Source organism: Lactuca sativa, chromosome 5 (assembly GCF_002870075.4).
Source record: "Lactuca sativa cultivar Salinas chromosome 5, Lsat_Salinas_v11, whole genome shotgun sequence".
NCBI lineage: Eukaryota > Viridiplantae > Streptophyta > Magnoliopsida > Asterales > Asteraceae > Lactuca > Lactuca sativa.
In genome coordinates this window covers 296,361,607-296,388,070 of record NC_056627.2, presented here as the reverse complement: position 1 = coordinate 296,388,070, position 26,464 = coordinate 296,361,607, and the positions used below count along the sequence as shown (strand labels likewise).

At 31.2% G+C, this 26,464-nt stretch overlaps 1 protein-coding gene across 1 annotated transcript; it reads right to left on the bottom strand.

Moving 5' to 3' along the window:
* Positions 1 to 21,793: 21,793 nt before the first annotated feature.
* LOC111892499 (subtilisin-like protease) lies at positions 21,794 to 24,034 on the bottom strand. Its single transcript, XM_023888537.2, has one exon. It carries the CDS (start codon positions 24,032 to 24,034, stop codon positions 21,794 to 21,796), a length of 2,241 nt encoding a protein of 746 aa, XP_023744305.1.
* Between the last annotated feature and the right edge of the window lie 2,430 nt (positions 24,035 to 26,464).

Sequence of the window (26,464 nt, the reverse complement as noted above, 5' to 3'; positions counted from 1 at the left end):
CTCAACGAAGAAAAGGAAATAGGGCGTACAAGCCTTCCTAAGTCCTTCAATCATTATTTGTATGCATCTATACAAGCACAAACATACATCTAACTACGCTTGAGTGTGTATCAAGTGGTATCATACAGTGAAGTATAAGTGTACAGTGGAACATCCGAGTCGTGAAGTATAAGCGTACAGAGTGGGATAATCGAATCGTGAAGTATAAGTGTACCAAGTGTAAGTGTATCACGAAGTGGAAACGACGATAAGTGAAGTAAGAGCGTCTATCAAGTATAAGCGACTACAAGTATAAGTGAAATAGAGACAATACCAAGTATAAACGCATCACAAAGTGAAAGCGTTATTGAGTAGGAGTTTAAAAATAAGTATAAGTGAAGCAGCAGTAACTAACAAGTAAAAGTATACATGAAAACCTTGGAAAAACCTTTATACTCAGGAAAATCGCATTTGTATTCTTTGGTAAAATAAGTGTGAAAACCTTTAGAAATCTTTGGGAATCTTTCATAAATCAGTTTGAAAATGGAACTTTGATAAAGCAATAAAAGTAAGAACTTGAGCAAGTGAAAACCCTTTTTGAAAGCCATTTATAGTGTCCTACTCGGTAAAACAGTGTACAATGGTAAAATCTTGTGCATGCGGTATCAATCACATGTGATTGATATGATAACTGACATGTTTAACTTGTATTCCCCCCCTATAAAACATTTTAAAACATTTAAAAGGTTCATTCAGGGGTATGAACTCACCTAGTGTAAGTAGGTCCGACGAAGGTGCCGTTTGGGCGTTCGGTGTCACGCAAGGACTCGAACACACACAATGACCTATTTAACATATGATAACATATGTTCACATACAATGAGTATATTTAATACTAATTTAACAAATATACGTGCTCACAGGAGCGGAAAACACTTTAGATAAGTGTTTGGGTGTCCCGGGTAGCGTCTAAAGGTGTGTATGGCTAAGGGATGGAGTTTATTATCCGAGAGTAAACTCCCAAAGTTGTGTTTACGACCCAGGGACATCTCACCATGAGTTTACGGCCGTAAACTCATGGTGAGGGTATCTAGTGTGTTTTAAGGCTTCTACTTGTTCATGGGATTATTCTAAGTACTTTTCCAAAAAGGCATGAGTGGGTTTAAGGCTCCTAAGGGAATTATATTGGAGTTTACGACCTAGGGACAACTCCTAAAGGAGTTTACGGCCGTAAACTCTCATCCCTTGAGTTTGGTGAAGTTTCAAGCCCTTAGATCACTTCTAGTAATTTATAGAAATAGTCTAAGGTCATTTGGGGGGCAAAAACCACACTTTGGGCATGTTTTAGGGTGTTTACGGCCTTGGTATAAACCTGGGCCATAAACTCCTTTTTCCCCTTCATTTTGATGAGTTTAAGTGATCAAAACCCCACATACTAAGTCCCTAATTTATGTATGAAGCCTAAGGGTGGTTTGGGAGTGTTTTGGAGGCATTTTGACATAATTTAGAGGTGTTTACGGCCTAAGCAAGTGCTTGGGCTGTAAACTCTCTTTTATACCCCAAAATGATTGTTTTAAATGTGCAAACACTCCTAGGCTAATTCCTCTATTTATTTCCAAGCCATTAGGGACAAGTTTGGGTCATTTTGGCCTCATTTTAGGTGTTTACGGCCTAAGGAAGAGCTTAGGCCATAAACGCCTTTTCCATTGCTCCTAAGTCCGATTTTTGGGCTATAAACATGATTCAATATGTTTAGAATAGGCTAGGGTAAGCGGACTTACAATTTGGAAGCGTTTGGTTGCGGGTTCGGGGCGAAAACGAGTCTAGAGAGAGAGTATAGATAGAGAGTGTTTAGGGAGTGTAAAAAGTCTCCAATGGACTCCACTCACGTTTATATTGGGTTCCGAGTCGGGGCTCAGTGGAATTCTATCCAATACTGCCGTTAAACGGGGCTTTTGGTCGCACCCGATTTAGTGGTCGTAACAATAAAACTTAACATTTTCCAAATAAATGGAAATGGGTGTTATGTGTTTATATTTCTTTTTATCACGACTTAACGGCATATTAAATGTAAACAAATGGAATGTTTATTAAATTTGACGACCTCTAATTAACGGAACTTTATAAACTGGAATATTCCGTTAACGGTAAGTAACGGAACAACTTGGGTTGTCACAAAAAACTCAATAAATATAATTAAAATTACCTAAATTTAATAGAATGATTATAATTCCCTCTTGAAATAACACCAGGATCAAGGATTCTCATGTTCCTGATACAAACAAATGAAATCATTAGAATCAGAAAAATGTATATAAACATGTAAACATGGGATGTTCACGGTTGAAATAAAACAAATGATAGAATTAGAATGTGAATGAGAAATTTATACCTTATGTATGACTATACCTGGACAGTCAGTCCGAAAATAATCATTTCGTGATTCTTTACGCAAGTCAAGTGGATCTACTCGTGGCAATATATTGTCATTGTGAGGAAAAAGTACAGTACTAAATTCCTCATCGACGTTGTCATATGTATCTCTATAATTTTTGGGACGTGTCATGAAGACAATTGACATTTTTTTATTCAGTTGGTCTGTAACGTAGAATACTTGTCGTTCTTGTGAGGCCAATATGAATGGATCATCTTTGTGGCCTAACCTACCAAGTTCAACCAAGGTGTACCCAATCAGATCCTTCTTGACTTCGTTTTTATTGTCAACCCAGTCACACATGAAAAGAGGAATTTTTTTTAAATGATAATCTAGTACCCATATCTCTTTTAAAACCCCATAATAAGAGTTTTGGTCATAGGTTACAACCTCTTTAGAAATATGCGTGTCAGTTCCCACTACACTAACCCCGCTGTTTTGATGAACTTTACCTTCACGACATTTTGTACGAAATGTATATCCATTGATGTTATACGCATCATATTTCAGTACATTGGTGTTTGGTCCATGTGAAATCCACCTAACGGTCTCTGATACACTTTCTTTTGAGACCGATAACTCTTTTTCAACCTGAATCATATTAGAAGGATAAGCTTCAACTCATATACAACAAAGAAAAAAATAACTTCAATATGAAAATAATATACCTCCTCTCATAACCATTGACCAAACATTTTACTGTGCTCATTCTCTAGCCATGCATTTCGTTTAAAAGGGTGTTGGTTTTTCAGAAATGCCTTGTGTCGACTGTAAATACATTGATTAATATTATAGTAGAAACACAATATTATAAAATTTTAAAATAAATACATACATGTAAGTAATACTTACACCTCAGTTGTATTTTGCATTACATAGAAATGTGCTTTGATGAAGAGGTCCAGAGAAACTTGAACCGATCGACATGCTGATACTGGAGTGCCATCCCTAAGAGAAATACTATAATCATCATTCTGATTTCCAAAATTGTTATGCTTTTCAGGTGGAATACCAACAATATTCATATTTTTTTGGAATTCGCTTAAAAACTCAATCGTCTCTTCTGCAATGCAACCTTCTGGTTTATTTTTATTCCGCACGTGCCCCTTAATAACCTTCATACACCTTTAGAATGGATACATCCATCGAAAACATACTGGACCACATAATTTTACTTCCCTAATCAGGTGCACAATTAAATGAACCATAACATCAAAAAATGATGGAGGAAAGTATTTCTCAAGCAGGAACAATGTGACATATAATTCTTCTTGCAACTTATCAAGCTCCTTAACTTTTATTTCTTTGCTACATATTGATTTGAAAATGAAACAAAATCTGGTAATAGCATCTCTTGTGGATTTCGGCATAATAGATCGTATTGCAATGGGTAAAAACTGTTGCATGAGCATGTGATAGTCATGTGATTTAAGTCCGATAAGCTTCCTATCCTTTAGACTCACCAAACTAGAAAAATTAGAACAATACCCTTGTGGAACCCTTAAATTGTATAATGTTTCACAAAACATGGTTTTTTCCTCTGTTGTTAATGTGTAACTTGCTGCCGGAAGTGTGGTTTTGTTTCCTTCAATACGAGCTTGTAACTCTGGCTTTAACCCAAAATGTATCAAATCCAATCAAGCCTTCAATCCATCTTTTGTTTTTCCAGGAATGTTGAACATTGTTCCAACTAGACTCTCACCTACATTCTTTTCGACATGCATAAAATCTATACAATGATGGACAAGATTGTGCTGCCAATACCTAAGACGTCGATACCATATATTATATTTCTTCCAATACGCGTTTTCTTTGTTGCTAACATCTTAATTACACACTTCTTTTAATGTTCTTTTTTTTTCTTTTTATCTTCCCACCTCTTCCGATCGAAGTTTTTTGGATGTCTGATTCCTTATTATTAGCTCCCTTTCCCCATTTATTTATAACATATTTGACATTGTCAAAAATTTCTTCACCACTCAAAGGTTCTGGAGCAGTTGTGAACTCCTGTTCTCCATTGAACGCATTCCTTTGACTTCTGAAAGGATGCTTATATGGTAGATATCGTCTGTGACCAACATAACTCTACTTCTTTGATTTAGGAAGTCTAATACAATGCGTTTGTTCCCCACAAACTACACAACCTTTGTATCCGCTGTAAGGACAACCACATAGTGTACCAAGAGCAGGGTAATCATTTATCGTCCATAACACAACTGCACGTAGAGTAAACATCTCCTTTGAAGACGCATCATATGTTTCGACCCCAACATCGAATAAGAGCTCCAAATCATCGATCAAAGGTGCTAAAAAAACATCAATATCGTTTCCTGGTGTTCTTGAGATCAATAATGAGAGCATGATAAACTTTCTTTTCATACACAACCATGGTGGAAGGTTGTAAATGACAGTTAAAATCGGCTATACACTATGATTCCTATTTCCTCTATTCACATCGACCCCGTCAACCGAAATGCCTAGTTGTAGATTTCTTGGATCATTAGCAAATTCAGGATATCTTTTATCTATGGTAGCCCACGCAGGTGTATCTGCTGGGTGACGTAAAACATCGTCATGTGTTCTATCGTTGGCATGCCATTTTAAATTTTGTGCTATTGTCTTTGATTGAAATAGTTGTTTCATTCTCGGGATAATGGGAAAATACCATAACACTTTTGCTGGGATATTTTCATACATAATTTTTTCTTTCTCATCAACCTTCCATCTTGATTTTCCACAAGTGGGACATATTTTCACGTCTTTGTACTCGTTCCTGTAAAGAATGCAATCATTGATACATGCATGTATCTTTGTATACCCGGAACCCATTGCTTTCATTGCTTTCTTAGCCTCATAGGACCACATCTACCACCACCTAACAATGTCGTCGCCATCGCCTACCTCCACCACCACAAACACCAACCATTACTACCAGCACCTGCAACCACCACCTACCATCGCCACCGCCACTACCACCCCCACCCATCACCTGCCACCGCCACCTATTAGATTACTACATATAATCAACATATCCACTGAAAGCTAATGACCTGTAACTTTAGGGCATATAAGATTATGACCTACAACTTACGACTAAAGACTTATTATTTTGTCAGCCATTTGGGATTATGGCTTTATGCTTATACTTTTGCAAAAACCGAAATTTTTCGATATGGTGCGGTTTTTATATATTTGTGAACCGCAAAAACCGAATCGAACCTTACTATTATATTATATATTAAATAAATTATATATTTATATTTTATATATAATAATAGCTATATATACTTAGACTAATTAAATAATGAATATAATATTTATCTTTAGTAAAAAAATTAACAAAAAGAAAAAATAGTTAATATTTTCATTTAATTTGTCAAAAAAATGTTGCCAACACAATATGCACGTAAGGTTTGAGATTTTCTTCACATTTTACAAGGACCAAAATGTAATTTTTATTTAATTTGGTAAATGCCAATGTTGATACAGCGTCAAATCGTTTGAGGAGGATATGATGAAATCTAGGATCAATTACAAACTAATATCAATACGCTTTTTCGCCTCCAAAATCGTTTTAGGGTTCAGAAAGGATCACAAGAAAATTTCAAGAATGTGTTTACTCTCCAAAATCAAGGCGGGAAGTCTTCATCTTTCTCACCGCCAAAACCATAAACCATATCAAATCGATTTGAGAAAGGTAATGTCAAGATATTAGGTATCATCCTTGAAATTAGGAACATATTAATTTCATCTCTATAAAGAGGATTGATTTATTCAATAATTTTTATCGTCTTCTTCATTGTGAAAGAAAATTAGTTGTACTACAGGTGTTCTTCTACCTAAATTGTTCTTTATTCAGTTGTAAGTCTCTATGAATGTTACCATTAAGTTTGTCTTTCAGTTGATTAAAAATGTTACCGGTAGTATATTGTTCCAAATGATGCCATAACAAAAAATAATTTTTTTGAACACCAGGTGTGCTTATTGCACACCAACTGTTCGATGAAATGCCTACATCAATAATTTATGTTAAATATTACTGTATGGTATCATATTCTTTAATGAAATACTAATCTGATTACACTAACTTATATGTTATTTTTCATGTTTAATTAAGTATTATGGAAGGAGAAAACACATTGATTGAAGATGTGCTTATATTGGAAATGGAGGATGAGGACCAAAATGATGGATTTGATCTAGATGATTCAGAACATGAAGACACATCGGATTACACTTCCAGCGATTCCAATAGCAATACAGAGACTACAGAGAAAACAAGGAAGAGGGGATTGACTCGATTGCCAAAGTTACGGACTGAACATACAAATTCTGGTGGAAGAAAAAAACGTGTAAAGTTTGATGAATTTGGAAGGTTTGTAGGGAAGTATAGATCACAGTTACCTAGTTATCTGGGAGACTTAGTACGGGAAAGGGTAGGAGTTAGTGTTTTCAATTGGAAGAAGGTAACAAAAGAAGTCAAGGAAAAATTATGGGAAGAGATAACGGTAAATAATGTTTTTTTATATGCAACTCATATGTTATTGGTATTCTCCAATGCAATTTCATTCAATAACTAACATACTAGCTACTTGTATTCAGAGTTTTTATGAAATTGAGGATAGTCGAAGAAAATATATAATGAATCGGCTTGGTATGCTTCTACGGAATTTTAGAAGAAAATTGTATGCAAAGTACATAAAGCCCAACTTAGGGAATACCGCCAAGCTTAAAAGAATTCCTAAACGATACCGTACAATAATTCTTAGCCAAGATCACTGGGACAAGTTCGTTTAACACACACAGTCAGACAAATTCAAGGTTAAATTCATTTTTTATATTCATTATCACTTTTATTTTATATTTTATTAAGGTAAAAAATACTTATAAAATCTGTGAATTTTTTTGGAAGGATACGTCCAGAAAGGCGATAGTAGCGCGTTCGAAGTCGAATTATAATCACCGGATGGGACGAGGAGGATATACGGCTCTAAGAGAGAAATTGGTAAGTTCTATCTTTGATTGGATTGTGTATTTTTATATGTGTTTGTTTTTAGGGAAACTCTGAAAGTATAAAAAAAGATGTAATAGAGTTATCAAAGGGTAACATTGAAATTGAGTTATTAAAAATAGAGGATACATGTGGTTTGTTAGAAATTTGAAGAAGTTTATAATATATTATATATAATGTTTTATACATAAAATTAAACATTTGATTTTAATTTGTAAAGATTCATATAGACTTATATAAACGTGAGTTTCGTTTTGTTTGATATGGACTTTTATGTTAATCCATTTAAAGTAGACAACAGTTGGAAAATATTTTTTTTATAGGCATATGTACAGGCTTAATAAAACTTTATTAGATGACAAAAAAATATTTTTTTTAAGGAGGGAAAAATTGTCGGCAGGTAGGAATGGAAAAGCAATGTCACCAGGAAAACCAATTCACTAGCACAATTAAACAAAACAGATTTTGATGCGTTACAAGTATGTGATTATTTCACGATAGCTCAATGATTGATACATTAAATGGTTTGTTACATATATAATATTCATATTTTTGTATGTTGACAAACTAGTTATCACGAGTAAATTGATATTTATTTGCAAATTACAATATAACTAGCATATGACTTTCCATAATAAGAGATTCTAGTGAAATGGTAAATTTAAAATTTATGACATGTTTTAATTTGCTTTTAGCTGGATATAAATGTCATTATATTTTGTATAAAGTTCATATCATGACAGCTTATATGTTTTATTATTTATACAGATCATTATAAGTAAGATAGTTTACACATAAGAAGTGTAATCAAAATTGTCATGTGCACAATTGTTATGTATCCGGTCTTTTGCAAACATGTTTAAAACTGCCGACACTAACCGCCTGGAAAAAATGTCATTTTTTACATCAGGTGGTCCAAGAAGGCCAACATTTACCAACAAGTTAATGGATCATTTTTTTTATAATTTTATTTTCTTTTATTTCCCCGAAAATTATCAAGATTATTCTTGGGAGAGTCCATCCCTCTGGAAATAATGAGGTTATGAAATCAAAGGTGCTTTTTATTCCATTCATTGTGTATTTATTGAGTATTTGTTACGATAGATCTTGCAAAGTCCATCAATTGCAAATTAATTTTTTATTTAAAATATAGGTTTGCTTATGATAATGCTTGTAGTAAGATTAATATAATGTTTTTTTTTTACTTTATTTGCTTCTTTTGGTTCATGTTGATAGTATTTTTGTATTTTGTTGTATATGATTACTAGGTTAATAATAAAGTACTTGCCAAAGACGAAATATCCCCCCCCCCCCCCCCCCCCCCCCGATCATTAATGTGGTGTAAAGGACGTGAAAACAAAGCAGGCGAATAGGAAGATGCTAATGTTAAAGTCATGGCAGAAAAACTAGTAAGTTCATTAAAACTTTTTCCTTTATTGTTTTATTACTATAATAAATACTAGACTTGTTAAATAACTATTGAAGACATTATTTTGATATATTTTTGTGTATAGATGGAACATGAAAAACAAATCAAAGATGGAGATGTGAAGCTTGATCCTGGGATGGATGCCATGACACTAGTCTTTGGCAAGGAGAATGGTGGATTCTTAAAAGGGGTTGGCACAGGAGTGACTGCTAGATATTTCCACATTCCTAGAACCAAAGGATCTTCAAAAGAACAAATTGCGGACCTAAAGTTTGAACTACAGAATGAGAGATTTGAGCTGCAGAAAAAAGATGAAGAACTTAAGGCATTGTCAACAAAGGTGAGAGAACAAGATAATACACTAAAGTTAGTTTTAGCTCATCTTGAATCACAAGGAACAATGATACCTAATCTATCATCTCATCCGAATCAATCTCCAACACAAGTGAGTTGTTACTGTTTCTGCAAAATGCATTTATTATATAAATTGATCATTTTCCTTAAACTTTGTAGGTATTTTCAGTGGACAAGAACATTGAATCTCATGCCACTCCTGTTACTAATACTATCATAGAGAAAACACCTATCATAAATAAAGCATCGACAAATGAAACAGTTACACGAGTAAGTAATTGTTTGACAAATTCATTGATTTTAATATTTTTTGCAGTATTTTATGATTTTAATATAATATTGAATTATTCTTTTCTAGGTAATGGCAAAAGCCACCAAAATAACAGTTGAATCTAAGAGTGCGACTACAAATTCACATCCAAAAACAAAAGATACTCATTCACCAAAACTCTCACAGGTATGTATTTGTATTTTGACATGAAAATATAAAATTTTGTTTATTGTTTTTTTATCTAAATATGTGCAATCATTGTAGACAATAAAGACAATGAAGTGCATTCTACAATATCAAAATAATAGAAGTAATGTTGCTTTTGGTATCGTTTACATATCTTCGGAAAGACAAACCATTCATGGAGTTCCACTTCAAGACGACTGCTATAAAGTTTCAATTGATGAAGTGATAAAAGGAGCTGCATTTTTACCATATCCAAACAGTGATATCAAATTAGTTGAGGATGCACATAAAACTTTTGTTGCATGGCCAAAATACCTTGTCAAATGTGACGAAAAGGTTTATTTCTTCTATTAACTTCTTTATGCATTATTTTTTTTTCCTTTTTAAATTAGTCTTTTAAATTAATAGTTGTTCAAATTTCTTTCAATGTTTTTTCAGGTACCACGAATGGGATTAACTCAAGATGATGAACATAAAAGCTCAAAGAAACAAAGAAAAAGTTTAACTCAAGATGATGAACATAACAGCTCCAAGAAGCAAAAAAAAAATTTATAACGAGAGATAGCATTGGCAAGCATACAAGGAGCACTTTCAACAAGACTAAAGAAATCTAGTTTTTGGTTAATTATGACTGTTTATTCCTTTCTTTAACATTTTTAATAAACTTGTTTGATTACAAGGATTTTTACCATTTAACTAGTGAAATTATGAATGGAAACTTTTATTTGAATTATTATTAATATTGATATTTTCTTGTCGTTTCATATTGTCCATTTACGGTTATATTTATTTAACATTGTTTTTTTTATTCCATGTGTCTAATAAGTTTATCGTCATGTTTTATTTTGTTGTCACTAAAATGTATATAATGGTTACTTCACAACAAATGTGTCGTGTGACTAAATGGCTAACAATAGTAATGATAGAAACTTAATATGCATCTGCAAGTGTTTTACAATCATTTTTTATTAAATATGTGTGACTAGAAGTAAAACAAATACAACGTTGAAAATTTGTGTGTCGGAAAAGATACATATGTCACTTTATTTAATAATCATATGACTAATAGTTTATGTATTGTTATATTCAAACAATACTTGTGAGTCAAAATCTTAAAAAAAACGACATGATAAGATAAAACTAATGTGACAATTGGCTAAATATAGTCATGGTAAATGAAATTGTGTGTCGATACAACACTAATGGTTACAATTGTATTGGTTTGCAATATCTAAATTATGAGCAATAGCCACATTGAAAACTATAGGTGTGTCTAAAGGATAAAAAATGTTATGGTTTTCAAAATTTTGTGTGACTAAATACTAAACAATAAGGACGATAAACATTAGTTGTGTATCTACAATGATTTTATAGTCATGTTTTAATTTAATATACGTGACAAAAAACTAAATAATATTATTAATGTAGATAATTGTGTGTCAAAATCATAACATCTGTCACTTATTTCTACCTTCATGTGACTGTATGTTTGACAATAGTGACAGTTGTAAAAACATTATATAACTATACGACATTTACAACTATGGTTTAAGTATGTATGTGTGACTACAATAAAAACAATAGTAACAATCTGGAATTTTTTTTAATGTCTAAATGATAAAATCGGTCACACTTAAAACAAATTGTTATGTTCATAAGGTGAATATTGGCCACTATTATATATACTTTTGTTTCTATAAATCAATTACAGTTATGTTTAATTGATTTCCTATATCGAAAAGATATAAAATAGCCACACTTACTACGTTTTATGTGTTTGAATGATAGCAACAGTCATGATAAATTATACATATGTGACTGTAAGTTATAAGATAATCATAGTAAAAAATATAGTATGTGTGTTTAAAATCCTTTTGGTCATTAAAATCATAAATTCATGTGACCATTTTGGGAACATGGTGATGAGTTGCTTAATTATGTGTTTAAAAGATTGTTAATAGTCATACCAAATAATTTTTTGTGTGACAATTTATTAGCAAAACGTAATAGTGATAATAAATTCATGTGGCCATTTGATGAACATGATCATGCTATGCTTAATTTTGTGTCTCTAAACGATAGTCTATAGTCATAATGAAATTTTTTTTGTGTGAGCAATTAATAGCAATACGCCACACTAAAAATAATTTCAGGTAACCATTACATGAAAGATAGTCACTAAAATAAAAAGAATGTGTGTATAAAAAGTGTTTACGACCACAAAAGTAAATTATAGTATGTGACTGTAAGTTATACATATGTGACTGTAAGTTATAAGATAATCATAGTAAAAAATATAGTATGTGTCTTTAAAATACTTTTGGTCATTAAAATCATAAATTCATGTGACCATTTTGGGAACATGGTGATGAGCTGCTTAATTATGTGTTTAAAAGATTGTTAATAGTCATACCAAATAATTTTTTGTGTGACAATTTATTAGCAAAACGTAATAGTGATAATAAATTCATGTGGCCATTTGATGAACATGGTCATGCTATGCTTAATTTTATGTCTCTAAACGATAGTCTATAGTCATAATGAAAATTTTTTTGTGTGACCAATTAATAGCAATACGCCACACTAAAAATAATTTCACGTAACCATTACATGAAAGATAGTCCCTAAAATAAAAAGAATGTGTGTCTAAAAAGTGTTTACGACCACAATATTAGATAAAATGATAGTGTAAAACAACAAAAATCTCTACCCTATAGCCACACTTTTATGCTATAGTCACAGGTTTTCATATGTTACAGCCACTATAGTCACAGGTTTTCATATGTTACAGCCAAAAATCTCTACCCTATAGCCACACTTTTATGCATTAATCATTTTTTTTTCTAATTTTCCTATAGATTTTGAAGAATTTTTGGAAAATATTGAATACGTGAAAAGTGATTAATTGAAAAAATATGGAAATCTTGATATGAAGAAATGATAACAATATGAATCTTTGTAGGTTTTTTATATTTTATATTGTATCGAATAACATACTTGTATTATGTTTATAGATTGATTAATAAAAATGAGATTTTTTATAATTACTTACGAATATTATAGTATAAGAAATATGTGTATATGCATTTGAAAAAATATGCACTTTTTTATAAAAATCGCAATTTATTATTTTTTTTAAAAAAACTGCAGTTTTTTTGAAAAAAAAAATACAATTTTTTTCTAGAAAAAAAATATAGTTTTTTTTTTTTGAAAAAAATGTAGTTTTTTTAAAAATATTTTTTTAAAAAAACTCATGTTTTTTGAAAAAAAATTAAAAAATCTCCATTTTTTAAAAATAACCGAAAAATATTTAAAAAAAATTAAATCCGAAATTTTGAGTTATTTTGTTAATTTTTAGACATTTATATTAATATATTAAATAACACAAAAAAATTAAACATTAAGGGTTGTTTGGCAGGATCTGAATTTTTAAGATCTGAACTTTTAAGAGGTCTGAATTTTTAAGATCTGAATTTTTAACATGCTGTTTGGTTTGAACTTCTGAATTTTGGTGCTGAATGATAAAAATGACAATTTTAACCTTTTGTATCATTTCTTTCAATTACAACATCATATCTTTGAAAAAAAATCCATGGAAGTAGGATGCTAAACATTACACCCAATATTACAAAAAAATACAATGAAAACTAAACAACCTAATATTTCATTATAATTACTAGCCAATAGTTTCCAATCATTCCAATCGACTGTGTCATCTTCGCTATCCAGGTATCAAACCTGACTTCCGAATCTCAATATCGAGCCATTCGCTATCAACATGAACAAAACTAGAATTGAAATTCACTGAATCAACAAATAAGAATTCAATTTTGACTTTTTAGGTTTGACTCCAATGAACACAATTGACTCAATTGCGTTCGAATCCAAACAAACAAGTATGTTCAATCAAGTAAAAACATTCGCTGTATGTTCGAATGAACACATATAGACCACATCAGATCAAAATTGAAATATAACCTAACAAGTAGCATTCACTTTGATGAACAGGGGCAACAACACAAGGGGTAGGATCGACAAAATCAAGCCTAAAAAATTGATGGAGAGAGCGACACAAAATGCTTACTTTCACCATCGTGTTTGAATGCTGTTTGGGATTGGGATTGAAACAGAATAATCGAGTTTTAGGGGAAAAATAACCTTACCAAAAGCTGAGTTGTCGATGAGGGACCTGGAAGGCTTCGGCGATGACGGCACTGGCAAAAGATCTGGCCGGCTAGTTCCGAAGATGGAGTGGGTGAGGGAACGTCATGTGTATTGAAGGAGAAGAGGGAAAGTGGGGCTGAAATATCAAGGGAAAACCCGGAGATGATGCCGGAGGCGATGCAACTGGAGCAGGAGACGAAGGCGCCACAGGCGAATCCGACGGCGGCGGCAGGAAAGGGGATCAGAGTTGTAGCAGTGTGGAGTGGAGGTGAGGCGTCGTTGATGGTTGGGAGGGGAAAAAGAGGTTGCGTCGTTTTGGGCAAAACAGGAAACACGCGTGCACTTATTTTTTTCAGATGCAATCACATGTCTGAGAAATTAAGAGGTGTTTTTTTAATTTAAGTGGCATAAAATAAGATGCTATCAAACACCCTACATCTGAATTTTTAAGAGGTTACCTCTTAATTTTTCAATTAAGAGGTAAACAAACAGCCCCTAAATAAGATTGGTAAGATGACGATCATGTCCTTAACGAATTACTTTTGATCCAATACTCCACTTTTAGTTCTCGGAAAACTTTGAGTTCTCAACTAATCTCAATCATATATATATATATATATATATATATATATATATATATATATATATATATATATATATATATATATATATATATATATATATATCCTACTCACTGTTTTGAAAACCGGACCGAACCGGCCGGTTCGACCGGTTCAACCGAGAACCGACCACGTTACCAGTTTTTTAGACCCCAAAAACCGCTAGGGGACCAAACCGTTTAAAACCAACAGTTTTCTGTGAACCGCAGTCAAACCGCTCTGGTCTAACCGGACTGAAAACCGGTTTTATAAATTTTAACTCTGGGCTAACCCATTCAACAACAACCTAAACGGTTGGATAATGCTTCGATGTTTGACATATCATTATATAGAGCATTAAGATGGCAAAACTTTCTTGTCCCAGCCGATGTGGGATTCCACCAAGCTCAGATTTGAAAGGATATGAGCATAACCTTCCTTTTTGTAGAAGATGAAATTCATACAAGTTTTATCACGCCAACGATGTGGGATAGTAAGAATTGCTGGCAAAATAATATAGCAGTATAGCACTGTCAAAGATAAGATTTGAACTTTGAATAATGGAAATAAAATGCAAAGCAACTTAACCATCTTTACAAGAAGCTGCTTGAGATACATCACGCATAAATTTATTTATGATACCTTAATATAAGAATCAACGATATATCAACATCAATATTTTATTGTTTACACTATTATATATATATATATATATATATATATATATATATATATATATATATATATATATATATATATATATATATATATATATATATATATATATATATATATATATATATATATGGCCGGTTCTACCGGTTTTTATAGACGGTTCGACCGGTCGAACCACTTAAACCTTCGAACCGGTAAGACGGCCGGTTCGAAGTCCGGTCCGGTTTTCAAAACATTGATCCTATTCTAATAAAAGAGTACCTAAATGCCACGTGGCATCTTCTAAACCCTTCTCCAAAACAATTTCCCGCCTAAAAGTTTCATTGTGATATACCAAAAATACCCTTTTAGCCTTTTAAACTCCCATAACATGTAGCATTACACAGCCTATTTCTAATTTTTTGATTTTGAATTTCAAAAATGGTATCCTAAGAAATCAGAAACATATCTCCATTCCTAAAAATCAACAATTAATCATTTATTTGAATTGTTGATTAGCAGGATCGGAACAAATTTATGGAAATCCGCTCATTCCACCTAAGTTTTGATTAGAAATTAGTTGATTAGTTGATTCACACAGATCGAAATTTTCCAACAATGGTTTCATTTTTAAACCATGACTATATTAATTCAATCAAAAAATCCTGAAATCCCTAACAACTCAACCCATTCACCTCGCCTCTGGCTTCCTGCAGGTAATATTTTATCCGTTGTAACCTTTCACCATCACTCCATGTTCTATCGTTTGTTCATTTGCTTGAAACTCTAGCTAGCTTTGTTATTTTATTTTATTTCTGAAATCGAGTCTTTTGACGGGTTTTACTAATTTTTGGGTTGGGATTGAGGAGAAAGAATGATAATTTTGAGGACATCTTTCTATTTTAGAGGATAAAATACACACGTAGTCTTTTTTACTTGATTTATGTTTCTCTCATATTTCTAAGCTTTTATATATATATATATATATATATATATATATATATATATATATATATATATATATATATATATATATATATATATATATATATATATATATATATATATATATATATATATATATATATATATATATATGTTTTTGTGGTGTCTCCGTTTCTGTTTAAATTTAAACTTCTTAAAGGAGAAAATGCAATCTTTGATATTTGCAGGTGACGTTCCTTAAATATAGTAATATATTAAAGCTACTCGGTGGGTTTGCTTATCTTGCAGAAATATCATGTTCTGGAATTAAAAAGCATGCTTGAAACTTCAGAAACTTTTTTGGATTTAGTTTTGTAAACTCATGAGAAACTAGATGAGATCTGAGAAAAAGAAACAAAGACGCATCGTTATTTTTTCACTGTTTCATTTGTAATCTATTTTTTTTTTGTCAATTTTCATATAAACCATCGACAAGTTACTTTCTTTTCTCATTTCAGTAGGTCAAAGAAGCAGATGTTGGTCAAAGTATGATAGATAGTTACATCAAAAGAAAGAGATATTGTTTTTGCTAAGGCTGTTGTATCAAATGACTCATAAACAAATGAGGTGATTTAAGTTGAAATTTAGTTTAACCTTCTTACTATTTCCAATTCCCATTTATATGATTAAACAGGTTACGAGTAATTACCTCATAATTTGTCAAAAAGCCAATTAGTACGTTTATACACTAAATGTGATATCATTGAATTTTTATTAAAACAAATGCTCTATTTTTCATTCTATTATTATACTGGACATAGAAGCATATAGTGTTTCCTCATACATGGTATGTTAAAATCATTTCATCTTTGTGCAGTGAAGGTAAAAATGTTTTAAGTAATGACCAGTGGTTGTTAGGGATGAAAGTGGGTCCAAACCCGGACCGGATGGACCCGGACCCGGAAAACCCGGAACCGGTTAACGGGATTTTATAGAACCGGAAACCGGACCGGTATATAGGAACCGGTTCTGGTTCGGTTCCGGGTAAAGTGGGTCTAGAATCGGAAAACCCGGAAACATCAAAGTGGGTAGGTTGGAACCGGATAAAGTGGGTTTAGAACCGGAAACCCGAAAAAACCGGAATTTTTTGGTAATTACTTACTACTTAATGGGTTGAACTTTGAAAATTTTCATATTGATATCCCGACTTTGGGGGGCTGTAACTTATTGAATACAAAACCACAATTAACAAAATTAGAGTCTAAAATCATGTACAAACTCTAAAATACATTTTGGAAAAACCCGCATGTCAATCCGACTTTAAACGAATGAGATATGCTTGTGTTAATATTTTCACATAATACAAAGTAAAAAAACAAATAGCTGAAAAGTTGAAAATTTTCAGTTTTGATATCCCGACTTCGGAGGACTGTAAATCATTGAATGTTAAACCAAAAATGACAAAATTATAGTCTAAACTCATGTACAAACTGTAAACTAGAAGTTGGAAAAAAAAACACATGTCAATCCGACTTCAAACGAATTAGATATGCATGTTTTAAAACTTTCACCAAATACAAAAAAACTAAAAACTAAAAACTTCTAGCTTTGATATCTCGACTTTTGAGGATTGTAAGTCAATGAATATAAAACTAAAAATGACAAATTTATAGTCTAGAATCATGTACAAACTCTAAACTACATGTTGGAAAAAACCGTATGTCAATTGGAGTTGAAACGAATAAGATATGCATCTTGTAAACGTATCACAAAAACCAGTTCCGACCCTAAAAGTGGTTCCGGTTCCAAAAACCGGTTCCGGATTTTAGACCCGGTTTACCCGGACCCAATGGACCCAAACCCGGATTACCCGGAACCCGGATAAAGCCAATTTTTAAACCCGGAACCGGACCCAGTTCTATATATTCCGGTTCTAACGGGTCCGGTTCCGGTCCGGTTTTCCGGTTCTAAATCTCATCCCTAGTGGTTGTAACGCCTTGACTAGAACATACCTGGAGTTTAGACTAGGAACATCTACAACCACCCAACAAGGTGGTGGACATTCAACAATCAACAAAAATGGTTACCGGTGATGGAGTTGACAGAAATCGAACCAAAAGTTCATTGATTCTAGCGTTCCACGTATTGTCTATTTTTTTTGTAAAGAATTTTCTCTAATTACTTCGTGTTTCTTTGGAATACTTCCGGTTCATGACCGTTTTTAGGCCTTAGCACTTCTCATTTGAAAAATTACAAACATTGTTGTAACTGCTGTTTAGATTTTCTAATTTGAGATTTTTTAGGTTAAATCCATGAAACAACAACGTACTTTAAAAATTAATGAAAGTGTATTGCTATTATTGTCCCCATAGATTTAATTATTACAGTGTTTGAATATTAATTCTGGTGCAGTTTGTGGTGCAAAATCGAGTTCTTTCTGTTAAGCCATTTCAAGCATATGATATGGTGAAACGCCAGAGGAGGCCGATAACTATGTTAGTAAGTGAAACTGCAACCATAACTGTTGATGCAACAACCACAATTAGCACCACGGTAGCCCCCAAAAACTTCCAAAAAGTATACCTGTTATAACAATAAACTTCGGCAAGCTGTTGCGAATAAAACCGTTATTATTTATAATTTATATAAAATACCACACTTTTATATATTTTTGTAAAATTGTAATTATATGCTAATAAAAAAATGTTAGATATATAAAAAACAGTAACAAAACATTTAAATCAACTTTAATTTTTAACTTTGATATAAAACATAGTAAAATAATATTAATATAATGTATTAAAGTTGCAGTACAAATATAATAAATTATTGATAAAAACAATAACAAAACATTAATAAAATACATTTATATTTGGTGCACTTCACGGTTTATACAAAGCTAAAGGGAAGAAAACAAGCGTCCTTCACTCTTTCAAGAAAAATATGAGCTGAAGTGTATGTGTTCTCTGATAACATTGTCATATGATTATAATACACAAAAAATACAACAGGTTCTCAAGAAAAGCATAAAGACTACAAAGAAGAAAAAAGAAAGTTGATATAAATACTTGCTAGACAAAACCCTAATAGACTAAATACTAAAGGGCCCATAAACAAGTGGGCTAATAATATATAGGCTAACATTCTCATTCTTGGCTCAACTATATCCAGTCGGATAATAAATATTTATAAAGTTTAAAGTTTAAAGTCTAACATAAGCATCATATATAAGAGAAAAATCGTGTTTTTGATTAACCATTCGTGAAAAGAACAGTCTACAACCTAACTGAAAACCAAAGATTTTGCCGGTTCGATTAACAAAGCCGAAAAAAAAAATCAAGAAACACGATTCTCTTCATGCATTTTAACTTTTACCTATAATAGCAACATGGGTTCATTTCCTTGCATATAACAACAATGTACTTTGGTTTTTACTTATAATAACAACTTGTATTTTGCTACTGACGTGGAATTATATCTTATTTGTTAGATATTGCTATTATTGGTAAAGAAATTGCAAGTATGCTGCTATTTTGAGTAAATAGTTGTATGTGCATTGTTGTTATTTGCAAGAGTAAGTAATTTAGACAAATGCTGAAACCCAAATGCCAAAAAAATCATGAACTTATCAAATGTCTATAAATACGGAACGTAGATCAGATATTTATAACAGTGTATATATTAATTTTCAACTAATCATTATAAACTTACAAGAAAAACTTTTATATTTGTAAAATAATAATTTTTTTTTTACAAATAGCTAATTAGTCATCACGATTTTTTTTGCAAATCAATAGTGTTTTTCTTTCTCAGCCGTGGTTTCCACGGGTTTAAACCTAGTACGTATATATAATAGTTTATAACCCGTGGAAATAACGGTTATAAAATTAATTAAACTTTTATAATAAAAATTTATAATTATTAATCAATTATTTTAAATAAGTCATTTTAAAAAAAAATTATTAATTAAGAGATATATAAAAAATTTAAAGTTATTATAATTTTAAATTTAAATAAATTATTATAATTAGAAAATGTAAATTTGAATTTTGAAGTGAGTTGCCTAATATATCTAAATGACATATGACATAACATTAATAATGAGTTGTATTTGAATGACTTGGTAAAAGAAAATTAAAAGTATTCATTTATTAAAATAGGGATATATATATATATATATATATATATATATATATATATATATATATATATATATATATATATATATATATATAGGTTCAGGTTCATTTGAGACCATTCTAATTTTGTGAAACCGTGAGACCAAATCTAAAAATAATTTTAAAATGCAAAATAAATGGAAAAAATCCAAATTTTTTTTTTAAATATTATTTTCGGAACTTGAATTAACTAAAAAAATAAAAAAATAAAAACAAATCTATTTTTTTTGAAAAATACGTGAAATATTTTAATAGAATGTTACACTGAGATATTCTAAAAAATAATTTTAAAATGCAAAAAAATGGAAAAATCCAAAAAAGTCTTTTTTTAAATATTACTTTCGGAATTTGAATTAATTAAAAAAAATAAAAAAATGCGTCTCACGGTCTCATAAAATTAGGGCGTCTCACATGAACCTAACCATATATATATATATATATATATATATATATATATATATATATATATATATATATATATATATATATATATATATATATATATATATATATATATATATATATATATATATATATATATATATATATATATATATATATAATGAATTAATGTAAATCAAATATAATGTCATATTGTCATGTAAATAACCTATTTTTTTTTTTTACCTTTTATGATATGAATGATATGGAAGATTGTTTCTTGTTAGGATTAGCCTGTATAACGGGATAGATTAATGTTTAAACTCGTTAGAGCCTTTGAGGTATGCGTGTGAGTTTGATTGATGTATAAATTTTTTTTGTTGTAGGTTTTATTCTTGTGGCCGACAACAATTGTTCGCTACATTACCTTTTTTCCCCATCTTTCTAAATTGTTTTTTTTTGTTTTGTAGAATTAACATGGGATTGTGAAAGGATTGGTTTGAGTACTACCTAAGTCTTAGGTTTCTTAGTTAACTATCTTTTTCATATTAATATTATTATACATTGTTAATTAAGATTTACAAGTTTTATATCTTTGGAATTTGATTGTAGGTTTCGAGACCTAAAAGTTTGGTATTCATAACGAATGAATTTTGTATAATAAGTGAGAGAAGAAGAATAAGGAGGGAGTTGGGATTTTATTTATTTATTTTTTGGGATATGATGGGGTTTGTTTGTGAATTATTAAGCTTAGTGTCTTGAGGGTCTTGTGGTAACCCATATATAAGATTTATGATTGTTTGTTCATGACTTACTTAAATAGATGATATATACACATATTAGTAAAACTTTAGAGGTATGTTTTTTCCAATAAAGCTCTTATATTTACTCAAAATATTCCAAGCTAGTAGGCTTAACTTAGGACAAATAGTAAAATATGTTACTATATAATTTACGTTTTTAACACTCTTATTTTAAAAATATATGAAATAATTTTAACATGTATATGGTCCTCAATACTATTTTTTTCAAGCTACAGATAGAACAATAGTCTCGCACAAATAGTGAACCGAAACATGCTTGCTCTTTAAATCTAAAATGTAAGTTAAGTTATGGGATTCCCTTTTTATCTAATTATATGTATAATATTATAGAAAATAGATGTCGTACAAGTTGGATAAAATTTTAATGTTGAATTGCTTCTCATGGTATCGATTATAGCTTGGTCATTAAAAGAAGTTGAACAAAAATGGCGTTCTAACAGAGTATTTTCCCGAAACCCAAGTCATATATCCTTGACCATATCGACTTTTCACCTTATCCATGATGTCCCGAGTAAATGTTATATTGTATGTTAACTTCTGGTACATCGCTATGAATCTGAGCCGTTGAGAAGAAGTATCAACCACTATACATACACGTACACCTTGAGGAACAGAAACATTTCCGATGGTGTAGATTGAGTTTGGCATACCTACATTAGTCACACTCCTTGAGTATGTTTTAGTATCATCGCTTTTTAAAGTAACCACAAAAGAAGGATAGTTTAGCTCCGTTTCTTTTATGCTTTTTATGCAAGAAAAAGGCTTTTTAACTATCATTGATATTTGTTTGGTTGTATACCCTAACCCACACAAATACGGAATGTAATCATCTGGTTGGATGTCAAAAACAAGACCCGGATCATTCGCTTTTGATGGGTTGACATGACCTGCGCCAATAGCAAACATGTCTGCAGGAAGATCTGTTTCATGATCTACAATGGGTTTTCCATATAAGCTTACTTGACTTGCTGTCGTCATCATAGCTGACTTGATTGCAGCCGGAGACCATTCTGGGTGTCTGCTTTTCAACAGCGCTGCTACGCCTGCAAGGTGAGGACACGCCATTGACGTGCCAGACATGATCTTAAATGTTGGTAATTTGGTCATCATCGGCATTAACAATGGCCAAGCTGCAAGAATGTCAACTCCGGGTCCGATAATGTCTGGTTTCAGGATTCCAGGGCTTGCGAGGTTGGGGCCTCTTGAAGAGAAACAAGCCACCTCTGGAGCTGATTTTACACCGAGGATAGTTCCATGTTGAAGGATAGTTGCGACAGGAGATGATGTCGAATTCAGATACTTTATGATCTCAAGTCCTTCCTTATAACCCACATTTGATGCAGGAAGAACGTGAGCCTCGGGTACTGTAGTCTCCGGACAAGCAATTCCATTCCGGAGAACCATGGCAGCTCCTCCGGCGTCCTTCACTACCCTACCCTTGTCAACTGTCCAAATCGTACCACCCATATCACACAACACTACCTTCCCGTTAACATCAATATTATCTAGTGATCCTCTGCTACACGTTGCTGCTTTGTAATCACCATTTCCACCAGGGTAAACAAGAGGCATGAGCTTTTGATGGAAACTCTTTGGTTGGTATAACGATTCACCATCAATTAATTTCTTGTTTCCGAGATAAACTGTCGTCCTTATTCTTCTATCAGTGGTGCTAGCCCCAACTGTAAGCACCCATGGGACTGTGTTTGACAGTGTTCCCTTAAAAGGCCCGGAATTACCTCCAGAACAGCTCACGAAGATCCCTTTCTGTATCGCTTTAAAGGCGCTAATCGCCATAGAATCTCGATAGAAGGGTACAGAAGCTCCACCAAATGATATCGAAAGCACATCAACCCCGTCTCCTATAGCTGCATCCATCCCTGCTATACTGTCGCTTTCAGAACAATATTCCCGATTGCATACTTTATACATAGCCAAGTGTGCAAATGGCGCCATCCCAGTGGCTGTTCCATTAAAATTTCCAAATATATTTGCATTATCTACGAAATTCCCTGCAGCTGTACTTGAAGTGTGAGTCCCATGGCCTAGTGTATCTAATGGAGAACTTGTACTCCTAACAAAGTTTCTCATTCCGATGAGTTTGTTATTACAATATTGTCTAACTCCAACTTCACATCTTCCTTTCCATCTTTCCGGCGGAGTGGGGACACCAAAATCATGGAATGATGGATGATGAGGAGTGGTTCCGGTGTCAAGAACCCCGATTATGATTCCTTTCCCGTGGTTGGAATCTTTCCACAAACCTGAATTGTGGCTTAATCCCAAAAACTGCGCTGAATGAGTTGTATGCAACCGGAAGTGTCTTTCAGGGCTTACAGATACAACTCCTCTCATGTTCTGTATTGCATTTGCTTGCTCTGATGACATTTGTGCAGCAAATCCTGTAACAGCATGGTGGTATGCATGAATGATCCTAATTGGTTTCCATAATTTTGAGGTGGTGTTATCATTACCGATTTTTGACAAAAATAAGCTATAACGTTGTTCAAGGTCGTGTGGTCGATGATCTAGAGAAAGATGTTGGCCTTGAGGTGAAGTTAATTGAACAATGTAGGTTTTGCTTTTGAATTGATAGGCTTTGCATGTAGGAAAGGCGGTGAAAATGGTAAGTAAAATAAGACTCATAATTGTAATTGGCAACATTTCTCACTACGTACATTCGTGTGTGTGTGTATATATATATATATATATATATATATATATATATATATATATATATATATATATATATATATATATATATATATATATATATATATATATATATATATATATATATATATATATATATATATATATATATGGTTAGGTTCATTTGAGACCACCTATATACCGTGAGACGCATTTTTTTATTTATTTTTATTTTTTTTATTTAATTCAAGTTCTGAAAATAATATTTAAAAAAAGAATTTTTTGATTTTTCCATTTATTTTGCATTTTAAAATTATTTTTATAATATGCACAGTGTAATATTCTATTTACAATATTTCACGTATTTTTCAAAAAAAAAAGAATTTTTTTTATTATTTTTTATTTTTTTAGTTAATTCAAGTTCCGAAAATAATATTTAAAAAAAGAATTTTTAGATTTTTCCATTTATTCTGCATTTTAAAATTATTTTTTAGAATATGTCAGTGTAATATTCTATTTTCAATATTTCACGTATTTTTCAAAAAAAAAACGAAAATTTTTTTTTATTTTTTTTATTTTTATTTTTATTTTTTTATTTAATTCAAGTTCCGAAAATAATATTTAAAAAAAGAATTTTTGGATTTTTCCATTTATTTTGCATTTTAAAATTATTTTTAGATTTGGTCTCACGGTCTCACAAAATTAGAATGGTCTCAAATGAACCTGAACATATATATATATATATATATATATATATATATATATATATATATATATATATATATATATATATATATATATATATATAAAGTTAGGTTATTTTATTTTCACTATCTATTGTGTGCATGTCTGACTGATTCTGGACCAATCATTTTAGTTATTTTAAAAAAGTAATTAATGCATATTACATGTTGAAGATATAATAGGTATTAATTACATCTTCAGCGTTTAATATGCATTAATTACTTTCTTAAAATAACTAAAATGATTGGTCTAGAATCGATCATACATGCACACAATAGATAGTGAAAACATTTGAACCTAACTCTATATAGGGTTAGGTTATTTTATATATATATATATATATATATATATATATATATATATATATATATATATATATATATATATATATATATATATATATATATATATATATATATATATATAATATCATTGAAGGAGTAAAAGTTTGCCTTCCACCTCAAGACTCAAGAGGTGCCCGGGGCAAAATTACACATTTGCTCGACATGAAGTGGTTTACTGAACATCGTTACAACTTCCCTTTACCAGACGAATAATATAGAGACGTTTCAAGTTTCAACTTACCTATATACATGCCTTTTAGACTTGGAAATTAACTACTTCGTAAATAAAAAAAATTGGCCTTTATAACTTGGAAAATACTTCAATTCGAAGCAAATATATATCAGTTTTGATTTTTTTCTTTTAATGCATCTCTCCACTTTTTATAAATTTCTAATTATTTATTTTGCAAATAGATCTTCATCCAATTCTAAGCCATGTTCTATAGTATTTGGTTATTTATAATTTATAATTATTTCACTCTACTAGTAGTAATGGTACACATCATTAATTGTTGCTCAATGAATTATGATAATGTTAAACGAAAAAAATGTCACTTTTTGCCCATCTTTCTAAATCGTTTTTTGTTATTACAATTCACATGTGATTGTGAGAGGATTGGTTTGAGTACTACCTAAGTCTTACGTTTCTTAGTTAACGATCTTTTTCAGATCTCTTATTATACTTGTTAAGATTTACAAACTATATATCTTAAGAATTTTTTTTGCAGTTTCGAGATCCAAAAGTTTGGTGTTGATAATGAATATTGAATTTCACATAATAAGTGAGAAGAATGGATCTTCATCCAGTTCTAAGCCATTTTATATAGTATTTAGTTTTTTAGTTTATTATAATTATTTCACTGTATTTGACATTCCTTATTTTTCATAACTAAAAAAAAAACTTTTCTTTACATTTACAAAATCACAATATCTTTGTTCGTGAAAAACTCCAGTATTATGAAATGTTTTGCAGAAACTTTCTCGTTTTACTTAAAATATCTTTAGTAAATATTTTTAGTAAAGATATTTCAAAATACAAAACCGTAAGGATGTCATACACAATACACAATATATGTTACAACGTAAAAATATAATGGCCATGAACACTATTGCAGGTTGTCTCTCAATCATTCAGTACCTTACTCAAGTCCAATAGTTTTAGCCATGTTAGTTGTGATATATATAATTTTAGTGGGTCAGGTTGGAAAACTTGGTGAAACACATAGTTTTAATCCCACAATATTATTAGGATAACCATCAAAACCAACTATTACCACACAATATAGAGATATATAATCCAACCAAGATATATATAAGCTACTACAACCATACATAC

Excerpts from the sequence above, each read along its gene's own strand:
- LOC111892499 (XM_023888537.2), bottom strand. The coding sequence starts at position 24,034 with ATGAGTCTTATTTTACTTACCATTTTCACCGCCTTTCCTACATGCAAA.